The following is a 15,451-nucleotide window of genomic DNA, read 5'->3' as shown; positions in this document are numbered from 1 at the left end:
GATTAAACTGTTGAATGCAGGAATCCGAGAGTCAAGCTGAGTCCTTTACACATACAGACATCACCTTCAGTGAACAGGGTTCTGGTCTTGAAGCTGTTTTACACTGTATCGCACATGCTTTCTTTTGGGGCGTGTACACTTACGTGAATGGTACTTACACATGAGGATAAGATCCGATCAGATTTGCGTGAGAAGGACGGACCAGACCTATGTATGTATACTATGTATATATATATATGTATATATATATAGATGTATACTACTTGCAAAGTTAGCAGGTGCCCAAAAGCGCCCACAGCGCCTTGTTGTCCTGATAGGGTTGGTACACAAAGAGATCTGTCCTGTGCTTTGTTGCAGAGCACCCATGGAGGATAGGAAGTAATTCAACAGCACGGCTGCAGAGGGCACAGAGACATTTACAGAAGCCGCAGTGAAATTAGGCATGTGTCTCGATCCATTGATCACAGCGCCTGCAGCTCCTGTTACGGAGGCAGGTGAAATGGTAATAAATTTGACACAGTATCTCTCAAAAATCTTGCTAACAAAATTAATACACCTCAACTTAGATGAAACCATGTGGGATGGCAGTAAAAGCAAGCTGAGGGCTGTAAAGACACCATCTTATATTGCCTTGTGTTTAGCTGTAGTGGGGGGCTCCCAGCCATCAATCCTATTAAGCCCTGCTTTATTTGATATTTTCAGTTGCTCTAAGGAACAAAATCAACCGAGATGCGTGCTATATTCAGGAGTGTTCCCTAAACAGGAGCTGCTGACACACCCTACAGAAACCATAGACTATTGACTGAACAGCAAGAAATGACGTTGTGCGGCAAAAACGCCCTGAAGGGAGAACACTCCCCAGACACCTATGTTCATGTAAGGAGACCGTGGGAAGGCAGTAGCATGGGAAGTAAGGGCTGGTCCCGAGCCATGGGGAGGGTCAAGGGAAGAACTCAAACAAGGCCACAGTAGGAAATAGCTCTCACTGAAGCTCTACAGTTATGGCTTTGCATAGGGAGGCTTCACGCTGGGGAGAAGGGTGTAGAGATGGTCTCTTCACTTAAAAAAAGTTCCAGGTAGAGTAAAGAGAGCAAAACAAACAATGAAGGGTACATCAGGAACCACTGCAAGACAGAAGAAAAAGAGCTTCACAATTTGTCCTCAATAATAAAACGAGATAGTGCCAAAAAGGCTGACCTGGTAACATTTTCCAACTACACAAGACCTCAGACACTGTGAACAGGAAGGGAAACATAGAGGATGTTACTAGGGTTAGTGAAGAGGTGGAAGATGAGATGAAATGAGTATCAAGGGAATCTGTTCAATCCTGAATATTCCTGGCCTTCAAAGCAAAGTGAAGGATCCTTACAGCAGGGATGAGGATAGACATCTGACGGCCTTCTCGCTTAGTTCCCACACCCCATCCTGCAATACAATGGAGCTGGAAAAGCCATGGACAGGCTTCCACAGGAAGCACCAACTGACAGAAGATGCACTGAAAGACACACTGAAAGGTGAGGTTTATCAAAATGGATGGCCCGAGCACCGAAAGAAAGATGGAGAAAGCTCAGCTAAGTCTCATCTAGTGCAGCAGCTGAGGGTCAAGACAGGGTAGCTTCACACAGTCTGCTCTCCTAGCGTGGGCGTGCAGGGAAGAAGGAAGCGCAGAGTCAGCCATTGCAGCTGGAGGGAAGAAATCGTCACATCCACTTTGTCAACGCCGAAGAATATGAGCTGACATTTTTCTCTTCCCAACAGTCGAATCCCACCCTACCAGCTGCACGTCACAGCTGACCTCCAGTCAGGACCTATCTGAGTCAATGTCAGGCGATTAAACCGTGCAACAACAGCTTCTCCCCCTTGTACATATGCAACTTCTCTCCTGGCAGGTCACTCCAACAGCCAGGGGAGCAGAGCAAGCGGGCTCCCTCTCTCACAGCCACGCAGATGGGCACCAGCATTCACCTTGGTCACAGAACCCAGAAAGAAGGGTTTTCATTGCAGTCTCTCTCGAGATCTCAATACAGCCCCTTACCAAACTGACAGAAGCAGACTCCTTTCCCCTTCTTTAATCTGAGAAGCTCTGACCTTTAAAGTACAGACCATCTTCCAGGATGCCTGAAGAGGAGAGAGACAGTAACACATGAAATACCTAGAGATGATTAAATTGGATTGACGAAGAAGTCAGGAAGGATAACAAACCATGGGATTATGCTGTCAATTCCAAAAAACTGCGGTGACTGTCATAGCACCACATCCAACAGAGAGAGAGTGGCTGTGGTGCCAGTAAGTCATCATCAATGGCAAAGTGGAGTTCTACGTTTAAAAGAGCCTATGTTAGGGTAAAAAAAAAACAAACAAACCCAAGAAATGTCCCCTTGTTACTCAGCAGGTCTGTTCCCTTCTGGATATCAGAGTCGCTGACTTCAGTGAAAAATATATATATACATAAATTATTCCAGCTTTTTCATCCAGTTAACAAAACACAGCTCCACACCAAGAAAGGTAGTTGGTGTCTGTTAGCATCCCAGCAATGTCACCACTATGGGAGACTGAGCTGGTGTCTCTCCTGATTCATGCACAATCAATAGACTTGTTAAACTGCAATTAGAAGGCCAGATCCTTCCTTGCAGCCACTCCTATGCTTTCTCACTGAAAACAACAGGCTTGTGTGGGTGCCAATGGAAGCGGAATTTGGAAAACATGGGCTTATGCGGGTGCCAGTGAAGGTAGCATTTGGTCTACTGAATCCTTACAGCTGCTAGGAACGCAAGCAACAGAGAGAACCTATATTGGCTTTGAGAGTGCCACTTTAAAATAGCATAAGATAGCAGTTTAATAAAGCACAACATGAATATTTGACATGGCACCACACTGAGATGAACAAAAGGAGAGCCCAGGTGAGGCCGCATGTTGGTTATTCATTATCCAGAATAGATTACTTCTGCTCCCACAATAAGTAGACGGAATTACCCCCAGCAGTACCAGAGGCAATTGCCTTTATTGCAGCTGGTATCACAATGAACAATATTGTACGTGTCTGCCCTGCACTTGGCTGTGGCTCACCAAGGTTGTGAAGGGAATAAAACTGAGATCATCTTTATATACAATTACATATTCAACATTTTGCCCTTTCCACTGCCAGTTGTTGAGTTTTCTCTCTCATCTAAGAGATGAATGAGCATCCATGAGGCAGGGATGCTGCATTTGTAAATGTCAAACATATTATAAGAACCTAGACTAAAATAGTCAGTAAAGCTGTTGGATGTCTTGTCTCATTCTAATTTTAAGAAAACAGAGTGTCCCTCCACCTGCAGACTCACTGTCAGCCATTATTTTATTTACGAGGAATTGCGTGCAACAGGAAACGTTATCAGTGTATGGGGAGCTGGGCACATGGCCAAGAAGAAAAGGAGCAGAAAGCCTCCACCTCTAGGCTACCTATCCCACCAGGATCAAAGTGACTGGTCAATATTTAAGAGTGGTTCAGCCTAGGACATTATCAAATAGATTTCTGCACAATTGCCTGTGAAGGAATATCCTTACCCTTATCCCCCATCCTTCCAGAGACGCAACTACAAATAGCAAGAAATAGGCTTTATCAAGTAGAAATCTAGGGTGAATTTTTTCTTGATTTAAAAGATGCTCATTACCACAGATCACCTGTGCAAGCACCCCAAGGGGCAGGGTAAGGGAAACTTGGCCCATCACTACCCAATTGTACCCAGTTATAGTTTCTCTGTAGAGAAAACTGCAAATTGGGCAATGTTTGCCACAATTTAAAAAAGAAAGCACCATCTAGGCATCCAGATGTTTCAGTCTGAATCTCACATAAGCAAAAGTTAAGGTTCCCTTGTCAAAAGGGGAAGAATCTGGTATGAGAGGCTAACACTGGACAAGAAGAAACAAAGATGACACTGCAATGGAGATAATAGGCAAGAGGCAATCTCCATCAACAGACTAGTCAAAGATAGCTGATTTCTAACCTTGGTTGGAAGGTAAATAGTAAACTCAAGACAAAAGGCCTATCACAAAGGCAATCAGTACAAAACCTGACAGAAAAATAATACTGACAAAGATCCTCCAAAGAATCAGACGGTGCTGGCAAAATACAATCACTGTGGATAGCCCCAAAACAAAATTTGCATGCCAAAAAGGACTATAGAGAATTAGCACTACACAAGACGTGAAGCAAAGCAATGAAATCAGATGCTAGTAATCCAAAAGTAATGCTGTCTATGACTTCTAGCCTCAAACGTTTAATGTTAAAGCATTTACATATTCCACACAGAGATACAGAGATCCCATGAGGAAGGATGAAGTCACAGTGAAACTGGGAGTTGACATCAGCAAGCAGGAGAAGATGGAAAATTGGATAAACATGGTCTTAATTCGGTCTCTGGAAAAAAGTGAAGCTTCACTGTTCTCTCATAAAGATCATGGCACGAAGAGGGGCTGTACGTTGATTACCACTGAAGATTTTTTCCTTTCCTGGCCAGGGACAGAGTGCTGCATGTACAAGCACTTGGCTGGAAGTGGTTAAGAGGGGACTCCAGTCGCAACTAGAGAGATCCTTTGCCGAGTCACTACTGCCTGACAACTTGAGTGAGACATCAAAGAAAGCAAAGCTGAGAATGTGAACAGGCCTCCTCCAAGAGCCTCTTTAAATCTACACTATGCCTATTCTGAAGCCTGAAATAGGCTCCTTTTTAATTGTGTGCTCATCAGCACCAGGTATTCACTAGCATCCCATAGTTGCCAGTCATCTATGAAATACATATCTAACTGCCTCTTCGAAAGCACAATTACCAAGTCTACATGAATTGCTGTCCTGACTACATATAAATTGAGTGAGCTTCTAAACACAGCCACAAGAAATCCAGATACACCAAACTCCTCCGCCCCGGGGCTTTGATAGAATGGTTCAGGCACAGGGAAGCAGGGTGCCTCAATCACCTCCACTACAGGAAGACAGCCATCTATGGGCCACATCACAACAGTCCCCAGAGAGCACCCCACAAGACTAATTTGTGCCAGGCAGTCTGCAACTTCCAGGGGGACAGAAGCAGACAGAACATCATTGGCCACTTGGAACTCAACCAGCACATCAGATCTGAACTCCCTGACACAGGGAACCCTTAGTGGTAATAAAGCAGTCCAGATAATGACTTTATGTCTTGTTCTAAAATTCATCAAATCCACAAGTCCAGCATTCCTCACTTTCAAGCCTTCATGATGCTGCTCAACCATGACCCAGACAGAAGACATTGGTTCAATACCAATCATGAAGACCTCCCCTCCATATGGCAATGCCCAGACTCAAGCTCATTTTGGCACATGATATTAGGAAACCAAAAGCTCAATAAAAGCAAGCTTGGAAACCCACTCTATACTCTAGTCGTAGTTTTGCAAATCCCCCATCTCCAACAAAGTACATGTTGACTTACAGAGAAGCACATGTTTCTAGCAGTTATATGGGAGCTGTTAGATTTTACTATTCAGTTGCCTGAAAGAAGAAAAAGAAATCTCCTCTGTTGGCCTATTAATCTGTCATAACGAGATTCTTCATAATTAATTTGTCCCTAACAGTTGCTTCGTAATGGTAGCAAAAGAATATTTCAGGAATGGCAATTACCTCTGGTGTCAAAATGATGAGCAAAACAAATGTTCAACCATCAACAAAATGCAGTGCCTTTTCCACTCCCACCCGATGGTGGGTGACAGCACTGCACATCAGAATTACAGTGCGCTTAATTACTAAGCATGTTGCAATTGAGAATTCATTTCCCCTCTTGAGATGACACTTGTTGAGCAATGCAGGTGGAAGGAAGGGCATCTGCCACTGGGATGGGGGTTGTGTGGGGAAGTGGTCTTATCTATACATTGCTGCTTCTTTTATGTACTACACCTATGTCCAACAATTAGAAGCAGTGAACACTATTTAAAGGAACTTTCCTTCATTAGTTACACATGCATCCCACCATTTCAAAGATTTTACAAAATTACAGAGCTTGACTTGTTATTGCTTTATTTAAATTTAGTATCCTTCAAACAAAAATCACATGCCTGCATCAGTCTTCCAATACTGATATGAAATACAATGGGTTTCTAGGCTGTTCCTAAATGGAAGAGTTCCTTGGGCTGTGAGCTTGTTCGATTTCAGCATGTTATGGAACCTGACATCTGACTGTTTCTGGAGTGAGATTTCCAGGAATGAAGCTAAAACACACAGTGTGCAGCTCGTCTCTACAGGTGAGGTTCAAGCTCTGCTAGAGCTGGGAATTCTACTCCAGAAAGGGACTGGGAAGGGGAAACCTGCTGGCTCAGCTGCCATTTACACAGGTGTGCAAAGCCGCAGCCTGGGACAGCTGTCCTGCCTGGGGTTGGCAATGAATCCACCCACCGCCTGGGTCTCAGTTTCCTCAGAAAATTAAGATTGGGGCAAATCTTTGCCATGTGAGTTACTAAGGAATACAAGGCCAGGTCGAGTAACTGCTGGTGGCATGGCAGGGGCCGGGGAGGTGGCAGCCAGGGCTGAGGCATCAGTGGGGAGAGGTACGGGCAGAGCTGGGGCAGGCTGCAGTAGAATCAGGAGAGCAGGAAGCTGATTCACACCTTGTAGTGGACGGCAGCACCAGTGAAGAGAGAGGTCAGCTGCACAGGGCCAGCATGGGAACCTGCATGCATTCAGATGCAGATATACCAGGAGAGGTGTATGCGTGAAGCTGCATCAGCCTGCATTTTGCTCAGTCCTCAGCCACATTACTAAGCACTTCCTACCCTAAAATCAAAACATAGGTTTAAAAGAATCAAACATCACCCTCACTCCTGGTACAGACTCAGACCCTAGCCTGTGGCATTTGGGGCCAGTGGAGGTCGAGAAAAGTTGCAGTGGACCTAACCCAGCCCGTCAGGGAGGCAGGAGCTGGTATAGCTCTTTGGACCCCTTCACATGCATCAGGTTGCAGACACCTCTTGTCTTCAAGCTCTCAGCCCAGTACAAGCATCAGCTCAGAGCAAGGAAAGCACAGTTCCAGCTAACAGCCTTGCTGTTTCTCACTCCCCATTGCTCAGGAGCCATCATTTCATTATAACAATGTTCCCCAGACAAGGATCACCACTCTGTATATTGGCAGCGAATAACTCCCAATTCAGAGCGCCACAGCAAAACCTCAGCTTACTGCAAGAAATAGAAGCAGGGAGGCTGACCTGGAGAGGAAGAGGAGAGACAGAACAGGCGATACCAGGGCACTGCAGAGATGAAACAACTCCTGCTTGGCTCTGGAAATGCCCAGCTGTGCTCCCTGACTGTGAATGCAAAGGAAAGGGCCCGAGGGAGGAACGTGTATCTTCCCTACTTCTCTTCACACAACAGTTTTATGATAAACAAAATGGCCGTGCAAAGCCTGCTGCCCTTCAGCAATCCTGCAAACAACAACTTGTGTTCAGAACAACCCTACAATAACAAACAGGCTGCACAGTTACAGAGTTTACAAGCAACTCAAAATGAGTACATTTTCAAACAGAGACTGCAGGGGCAGTAAAGACATTTTAGGAGCTGGGGTTTTTTGAAAAGCAATTCTGCTAGTGACCTTTTCAGTAAATTTACCTCTAAATTCAGCAAAGCTGGCAAGACAGTAAATGGATCCAGGCTTGGCAGGAGGCATTTCATACAGCACTGTGCATGTGTGTGTATGTGCAGGCTCACATGCAGATTCATTGCTAAAGTGGAGCTCGGAACAAAGTGGAGGCTGTATTAAGATGACCCTTGTCACTATGTTTATCTGCTCCCCGTGGGCCCCTTCCAAGTCACATCAGCTCAATACACTGACAAAAACAAGTTGTTACTGGTGTCAGACCTGCCAAGATGATGATGCTGCAGAGGAAGGAGCAGCAAGCTGCTCTGAATGGTACACCATCAGCAGAATTTGCAGCCACTGCGACTGGACACTCAAGTCAAAAAAGAGACAAGAAAACAAAAAAACCCAAACAAACAAAACCAGTTCTATGGATCCACTCTTCTAAAGCCAACTTTGAACCTTTAACCCTTTGACCCTATCTTGGAAGTGGCTACCTCGACAGAAGCACTCACACCTGAACACACAGGCACACAGGCAGAGGTGCCTGTCCGGATGTACAAAAATAGAAACGTGCTCATATCAGCAGATTTCTAGACAGGGCACCTGAACACCGTGGTAAAGTAAGGGGGAGCTTCCAAAGCCTGGCACTGAACTTGACATGTTGTTCCTAGACTAAATCAGCAACTGTTCCAACTCAACAGAAACATAGCTTCCTTTTTGCTTAGTCCCCGGGGCTTCCTCAGCCTTGTAGAGTCCTGCCTAGTCCTGGGGCACCAGACGGAGGAAGACAGCAGAGTTCCTTTCAGAGACACCTCTCCCTCAAGTATGCAAACAGGGTGGCCCCCACATAGGTAAAGGGGTTTACATCTGGAACCCACTAAGATGTCTTCAGTATTGCCAAGAAGTCCAGAGAAGTGTTTGCCAGACACCACCCACTACAGCAATTCCCTTAACACTGACTTAACAGACTAAATGAAGACACTTGCTTGACAGGTAAGATAATTGTGTGCTACCCTCCAGCAGATTCTTTTATCAGATATACTTTTGGGGAGAATGTGATAAGGTCACTGGTTTAGCAGAGCAAGTCTACAGTATTCAGTCCTGCTCTGAAATTCCAACCTAGCCTGATATGTGAAATATCCTCTACGTGCCATGCTAGTCTTCTCACTCCTGTTTTTACATCTCAGTACTCCTAATTTGGGGTCCTTCAAGCTAGGGTTTCATTGCAAGCTACTATAGTAACCTTAGAAAGGGGAACAGAATCCACAATATGGGTCTTGTTAAGGACTCAAAGGACAAACAAAGCAACATTTGAGAAGCCCAGTTTGCCATTGTAAGTACTGATGTGTCTCTATCCTCAAATGAATCCTTTAGGTATCTATTTTTCCTAGTCTCAGATAAGATGATTTCAATTCTCAAGCCAGCTGTCTTCCTGTTCTTAAAATAGGTAAAGCACTGGCTACCAGTCAGCTCTGCTGATTTTACAGGTGGCCTCCAACAACTGGCTAGTAGTTCAAGGCTACACAGTCCTTCATTAAGAAGATATCCCTAATTAGGGCCTGATCCAAAGTCAATGGGACCAGTGTTAAGTTACTTACAGTGGCATCCAAAGCAATTCCCACTTTTTGTTTCCTTCCCTCTTTACGCAGGCCTTCAACCCTCTGAGAAATACTTCGTGCCTATCTATTTGCACCACTTGCATCTAGCGTGAAAATCTAGGCAAATAAATAAATCTCAACCATGAGCTCTTCAGAGAAGATACCGTCTCTTGCCATCTCTCTTGACTTTGCACTGTTGAGTGTTCATTTCACACTGGGACTCAAGGCGTAGTCCAAACACTAAATAAAACAAGATTAGTTCTCCACTTTCCATTTGCTCTTTTTATAGTGCTCCTCATGGTGCAGGCTTCTTGCAGCCTACATCCTTCCCTTCAAGGGCTTCCTAATGGTTTCCTCACTTTACCAGTTGAGATGTTCTTCAGATATTCCTCTGGTATTATGTACATCTTCAGCAGCTATAAGGAAGCAAAGTAATGAGGTCTCCAGGGATTCAAATGAAAAGAGATAGCCCCACCTGCAGGAGAGTAGGCTAAATGCTCCCAAGGCCCACAGTTTCACTCCTGCTGGGGAGCCGCAAGAAAGATGCAGGACCACTTAGACCTAAGTGGTGTGCTTGACACCTCATGCTCATGCTCCTGGAGTGAAGCATTCCAGGGACGAAGGTGCACAGCCAGGAAAAAATGTGCAATAAATGAGGCACTGCCTCTCTCCCCTCACTTCTTCCATTCTTCCTCCTCCAAAAATGTCACATTGAGATGGCCCATTTCTCTGAATAAATCACTGCAGAGGACTGAAGAACATCTTGTTTCATAGGCACACATCCCAAAAAAAATGGACCTTCCTAATGCTACAAAATTAAAACCTAGAGATACTGTGGCCATAATGTTCAGCTGACACCACTCTAGAAAGCAGAAGGAGGAAAAGGAAGTGTCTTATAATTATAAGATTTATTTTACAGCTTGCTACGTGTTTTCAGTGCAAAGCTTTCATGCTTTATGTGTTGGCAGGAAGTTTGCTAGACAGCAGCGCTGAAATGTAGAGTCATCAAGCCACCAGCTGGCCCTGCTAGTAGCTTTTTTAGACTGCATTAGTGTCAACCATGCCTTTTAGATTAAGAGATATCCTGGGGAGTACATAATAGGGCAACCAAACATGATCAGCTCAGAGACTGTGGATGGACTGTGAAGCTCTTCACCTCTCTATTAGTGGTTCCCATTTAGCTTGGTGACAGAAAGTCACTGCCACCTAATGGCTACTCCATGTCTCATAAGGAAGTTCATTTGCTGCTTCTCATCCCAGTCCACCACAGGTTGAAGCACAAGCGAAGACAGCCACCACAACAGCTGCGGTGTAGAACAGCCCACAGTCTCCATTCACAGATGCCTTTTTGAAGGAATGCCATGGAGAGCTGCTGGAGATTTCTCTCTGCAGGTCCCATCTACCTCCATCATGAAGAAAATATTTTAGGACATCGCTTCCTGTTATTTGAGGCACACAGTGTTACTGAATCACAAGGGAAGTCCAAAGACATGGGCTATTTCATTGGTCTGAACTATCCAGACACTGTAGGTTATTTTTGAAAAACACATACACACGTACACCCACTCATTTTCTTTCCAGGATGCTTCAGTCAGGCAACTTCACTGTGAGACATAGTTCATTTTGAAAACACCCACCTCACCCTGAGAAGCAAACACAACAAATGCCAGGAATAGCCTCCAAGGAGGAAGAAATCATATTCTGTATAATGATGGCACAAGGTTACAACTTCCAAATATTTGCCCAGATACTGACAGCCCAATAACCAGGACTTTGAATGAGGAGAACATCCTCATTCTGCTCTCAAAAGGAGGAAAGTTAATTAACCTCCCCAAATGGTTTTTCCCTGACAAAGCAATTCTGTAGCCAACAAAGTTAATTCAAGAATGGATTCCCACTGTCTCCTGCGACACGTTGACCACAGATCCTTTCTCTCCTTGCTATCTCCTCTCCATTAAAAAAAATACCTGTATCTACATTCACAGCTGTAATCTTTTGTCTTACATAGGAAAACAACAAAAAAATGCTCTGCTCCAGATTTTCAACTGTGGCCCCGAGTGCCGAAAGCTGCAAGATAACCGACCCACTGCAATCCTCTTACTACACTGACAATAACTCAGACACCTATTGATGCCAGCCCTTTAACAGATTGCATGTTGTGAAATACCTCCTGACCGACAGCAGGATCAACAGAAATTGATGCCAGCGATATAAGAGGGGTCAACCAAGACACCCAGGTGCTACAATGAGAGGCACACTGGAAATGTCTTGGGGTGGACTGACCCAAGACTGAGGAGACAAACAAACACACAAGGAGGAGGAAGAGTGTCAGAGAAAGGCAGCCCTCTCCAGAATAAAACAGTTTGTTGAGAAATAGGTAAGGAAATGGCAGTGGGCAGCTGCCCTCCTTCCTCCTCTGACCCAGTACAAGTGGGGGCAGAAACAGGAAGAAATGCCCAAGATTACGTGTGCAAAGATGGCTAGAATCATTTAATGAAATAGACGTGAAAGCTCATATCTCCCCTAATGGTCCTGACACTAGACCTACAGACATCCAATGTCTTGGGGCTAACCATGGCTACCACCAGCCTTGACATCAGTACACTGGCGTTATCATCATATGCAGGAAAACGGCAGACACCCCAGGAAAGGATGCTTAACTCAGGAAAAAGATCAAGTTACCTATGTGGTCCAGCCACCAGTGGTGACAGGAAGCAACCACTGGGATGGACATAAAGCCTGACCACTTAAGCAAGTTTATCCCTGCTACAGGCAAGAGCAGGAATGGAAAAGATTACATTTTTTTTTTCTTGACTGCTGCTGAGGAAGGCTGTGAGTGCTATCAGGAAGGTGGATTCTTGTATCTCCTGGTTGACAGGAGAACCAGAGACATGCAAAGCAACCCCCAGGGACACACAGTGAATTTCCAGCTACTGCTTCCTGCCTCATGGTGAGTAGTAAATACACCCCCAATCTGCTGGCCATAAAAAGGTGCTGAGAACTGAGTGGCTGAGAGCATTAGCATCAAAGGCAGCCCATGAGGGACAGAAAAACAGAATAAGATTGAAGAGCATTCCTTGGAGCTAAGTAGGAACCTGGCTAAAAGCTCCTGGGGAAGCCACTTCCTTCTTAATCTGCTTTGCATTTAATTGTTTCCTCATGGCTATGTCCCTGTTTGGCCCCAACAGACTCAGGAGCTGGTGCTGCCACTGGTGCTTCCCATCTCTCACCAGAGGCTGTGGGTAATTTAGAGGCTCCAGTTTAATGGCTGACTGGCAATCTGTGGAGAATAAGTTAAGCATCATCATTTGCACTGGAGTAGCACCCACCAGTATGCTGAGTACCAGGAGGAAATGCACAGAAAAAGTGGTTTTCTGCTCCCAGCTGCAAGCCCGGCCCAGACACACATGCAGCTGCACCCCCTCACCAGAGACAGAGGCACAGCAGCAGCACCCAGACCTGCTGGCGCTGTGCACGCTCCCAGGGTCACCAAATCCCCACGTCACAGAATCTCTATTCTAAGCACAGCACCAGAAGTGAGGCTGGAAACTCATAACCAATTCATACACACGTTTAAAAGAAAATTCCAAACTTTCAGCTTATGAAGAGGAGGTTAAGCCAGCCTCAGTCAAAGTACAGAAAGCCAAGAGAGTACAATGAATGGCTGAGAGTACCAGAGATCTATCCAGGACACAGGCAAGTAGAAGCAACATCTGGATAAGTATCCTTCACATAAAACACTTACTTGGGAGGGCCATTCACATCCTCTTCGCCCCATCCAGCGACTAACCTTTAGTACCAACTCCAATGGGAGAGCTTCTTAAAAGTCATTCTGAGCTAGTCTGAGACCAACAAAATCAGCTCCCACACCACTGAAAGAGCTGCAAGTTGGTAAAGACTTGGTTGCCACCCACTTAGAGCTGCACTGAGATAAAGGGTTTGCAATTGCCTAGGCCCAAAAAATTCTCCCCTGCCAAGCTGATGCTTTGCTAGCACAAGCACTACAGGGATGTTGCTGAGGAATCCACAAGGGCTGTCACTGTCAAGCTTAGTAGTGGCTCTCCATAACACCTGCCAACAGCAGGACCGGGCTCCACAGGCCAACGAATTTTGCTAACTGACGCTACTCCTGCACCTACTTCCTCCTCTTTATCTCTCAGCTCATTCCTCTTCATACAGCCAAAGGCTAGTGTTGGCCATGCCACAAAGTCCTCTTGTGTCATGCTGACACGCTGCATTTGCCACTGGCTCTGCCGCACACAGAACCTGACTCAGCTAGTCTTGGCTGCCAGGCAGGAGAGCACAGCTCTGTGCAGCACCAGCAAACAGGGCCCTTTCTGGCTGCCTGGGGCATGAATTGACAAACCATCAAAACCTGCATGACAGAGGTTAATGAAGCCATGAAGAGACACGGCAAAAGGTCAGGAATTTGCAAGGGCCGCTGCAAACTGCTGCCAAATTACAAGCTGTCCACAGCACTGATAACTCCATAACTTTGGTGTCGCTCAAGAAAGCTACAAGCAGCCCTTCTGCAAACCAGGTTTCAAAGGCATGTGGCAGACATGGGCAGATGGAAAGTGAAACACCAGACTCCAACACACCTATCTCCAGTTTATGCCAGGGCATCAGTGCCACTCACCTGGGATGAGGAGCTACAGCAGAACAGCTTAGCATCTTTAGACAGGAGAGGATGAGAATAAGCCCAAGGAATCTGCTCTGCAAACTACCACAAATACTCTAAGACTATACCAATGATGATGTGGATTTTCTGCCAGGGGAATACTAAAGCCTGCTGGAGTCTAATACCACTGATTTCAACCTGGCCCACCGCTGTTACCAGCTCTGGAGTCCCTCCAGTCTGAGAGTCCCTGGAGAGCACCACCCCATGCATTACAACCACACCACTGGCCTAAATCCTACATGCACTAAGAAGAAAAATGAGGTTAAAGACCTTAGTTCAAACACACTATGCAGACTGGCCTAATTCAGCACAAGCTATATTTCCTGCTCCAAAGAGGCCCTGAGCTGGAACAGCAGGCAGACCCTGGCTACATGTACCATATACACTCAAGTAAAACTCTGTGTCGCTCACAGCTCAAGGTATGGTAGGGATGTAGGCTGGAATGAGAGGTGCAGCACAGGACTGAGAGGAGCAATAGGGGTGCTTATCCTACTTCTCACTAGCAATGCTTTTTCTATTCATGTTAATTAGCGATATCAAAACACAACGATATGTTTTGCAATGAGATGTAGCTTTCTTTGCCCAATTGTGATTTCTTCAGAAATCTGCAAGCCTGATTCTTCCCTATTGTTTCCCCTCTAACACACTCCTTTTACTAAAATCCCTCAGCCATTATGTTATAGCCATTACCAACCAATAAGCAGGTTAAGAAACCACTGCCAGTCCTCTCCCAGCAGCTGACCTCCACACAACCAGTCTGAGCAGCAGAGAACCAGTGACAGAGACCAAATACATCTTATCCCATACACTGAGAACCTGAATCTGTAATGGACTTAAGTGAGCACTGGTTGCATGAGGCTACTCTTGTTGAGGGATCTTCTCAATTGGCTGATGCAGGTCCTGCAAGAATCTTATGTAATATGCAGCACAGTTTGTCTCTGCTGGTACCAGTTTGGTAGAAGGCATATTGAATTATTAAGCTGACAGCTGGATGGTTTGCTTTACAGCAATGGCTTTGGCTACACACCCGTGCCTTGAACTTTCCAAGGAACACAGTCCAGTGTTATCACCTACCTGTGATTTGAGGAAGTCATACTCCTCTGATCCGTATGGGACGCTCCGAAGGGAGGTGAGGTAGTCATAGGTGATAACTGCCGTCTGCAAATGAAACCAGAAATGTTGAGCAAGCTCTGCAATTATCTTGGATCACAACAACAAACCTTCTGTTAGGGAGAACGTATGCAACTTCAGTTCCAGAGTTTTGGCTCCACAGTTGAATTTATGGTAACAGACTCATAAGAAATTAAATGGAAAGATTTAAATTTCAGTGAACATTTATAGAAAGCAGTTCAGGGACCTCATTAATATATAGCTTTTAAAAATAATCAATACTTGGCACTCCTATACTAGCTTCCATTTGAGAGGCTCAAAGCATTTTCATAATCTCTGTACAGCACCTTCCACAGAGGACTCCTGTTCTCTGTCAGCTTCCACAATGAGGCCTGCTGCTAGTAACAGAGGCCCTGAAAACCCAGTTTGTGCCCCACCAGGTATCCCATGTGTCATCTTCACACCTCCAACCAGGCTAACCA

General features: G+C 45.4%; 1 protein-coding gene across 2 annotated transcripts in view; it reads right to left on the bottom strand.

Moving 5' to 3' along the window:
• The window catches only part of ADCK1 (aarF domain containing kinase 1), a 77,521-nt gene that overhangs the window by 57,992 nt on the left and 4,078 nt on the right, over nt 1-15,451 (bottom strand). For both annotated transcript variants that reach the window (XM_009886995.1, XM_009886996.1), the window contains exon 2: nt 14,934-15,017. In XM_009886995.1, coding sequence (XP_009885297.1) covers nt 14,934-15,017 — 84 coding nt within the window. The remainder of the gene's footprint in view (nt 1-14,933; nt 15,018-15,451) is intronic.

The sequence above is a fragment of the Charadrius vociferus genome, unplaced genomic scaffold, assembly GCF_000708025.1.
Source record: "Charadrius vociferus isolate BGI_N301 unplaced genomic scaffold, ASM70802v2 scaffold14, whole genome shotgun sequence".
Taxonomy (NCBI): domain Eukaryota; kingdom Metazoa; phylum Chordata; class Aves; order Charadriiformes; family Charadriidae; genus Charadrius; species Charadrius vociferus.
The sequence above is the reverse complement of the archived record's forward strand: the minus strand, read 5'-3'. Positions and strand labels throughout refer to the sequence as shown.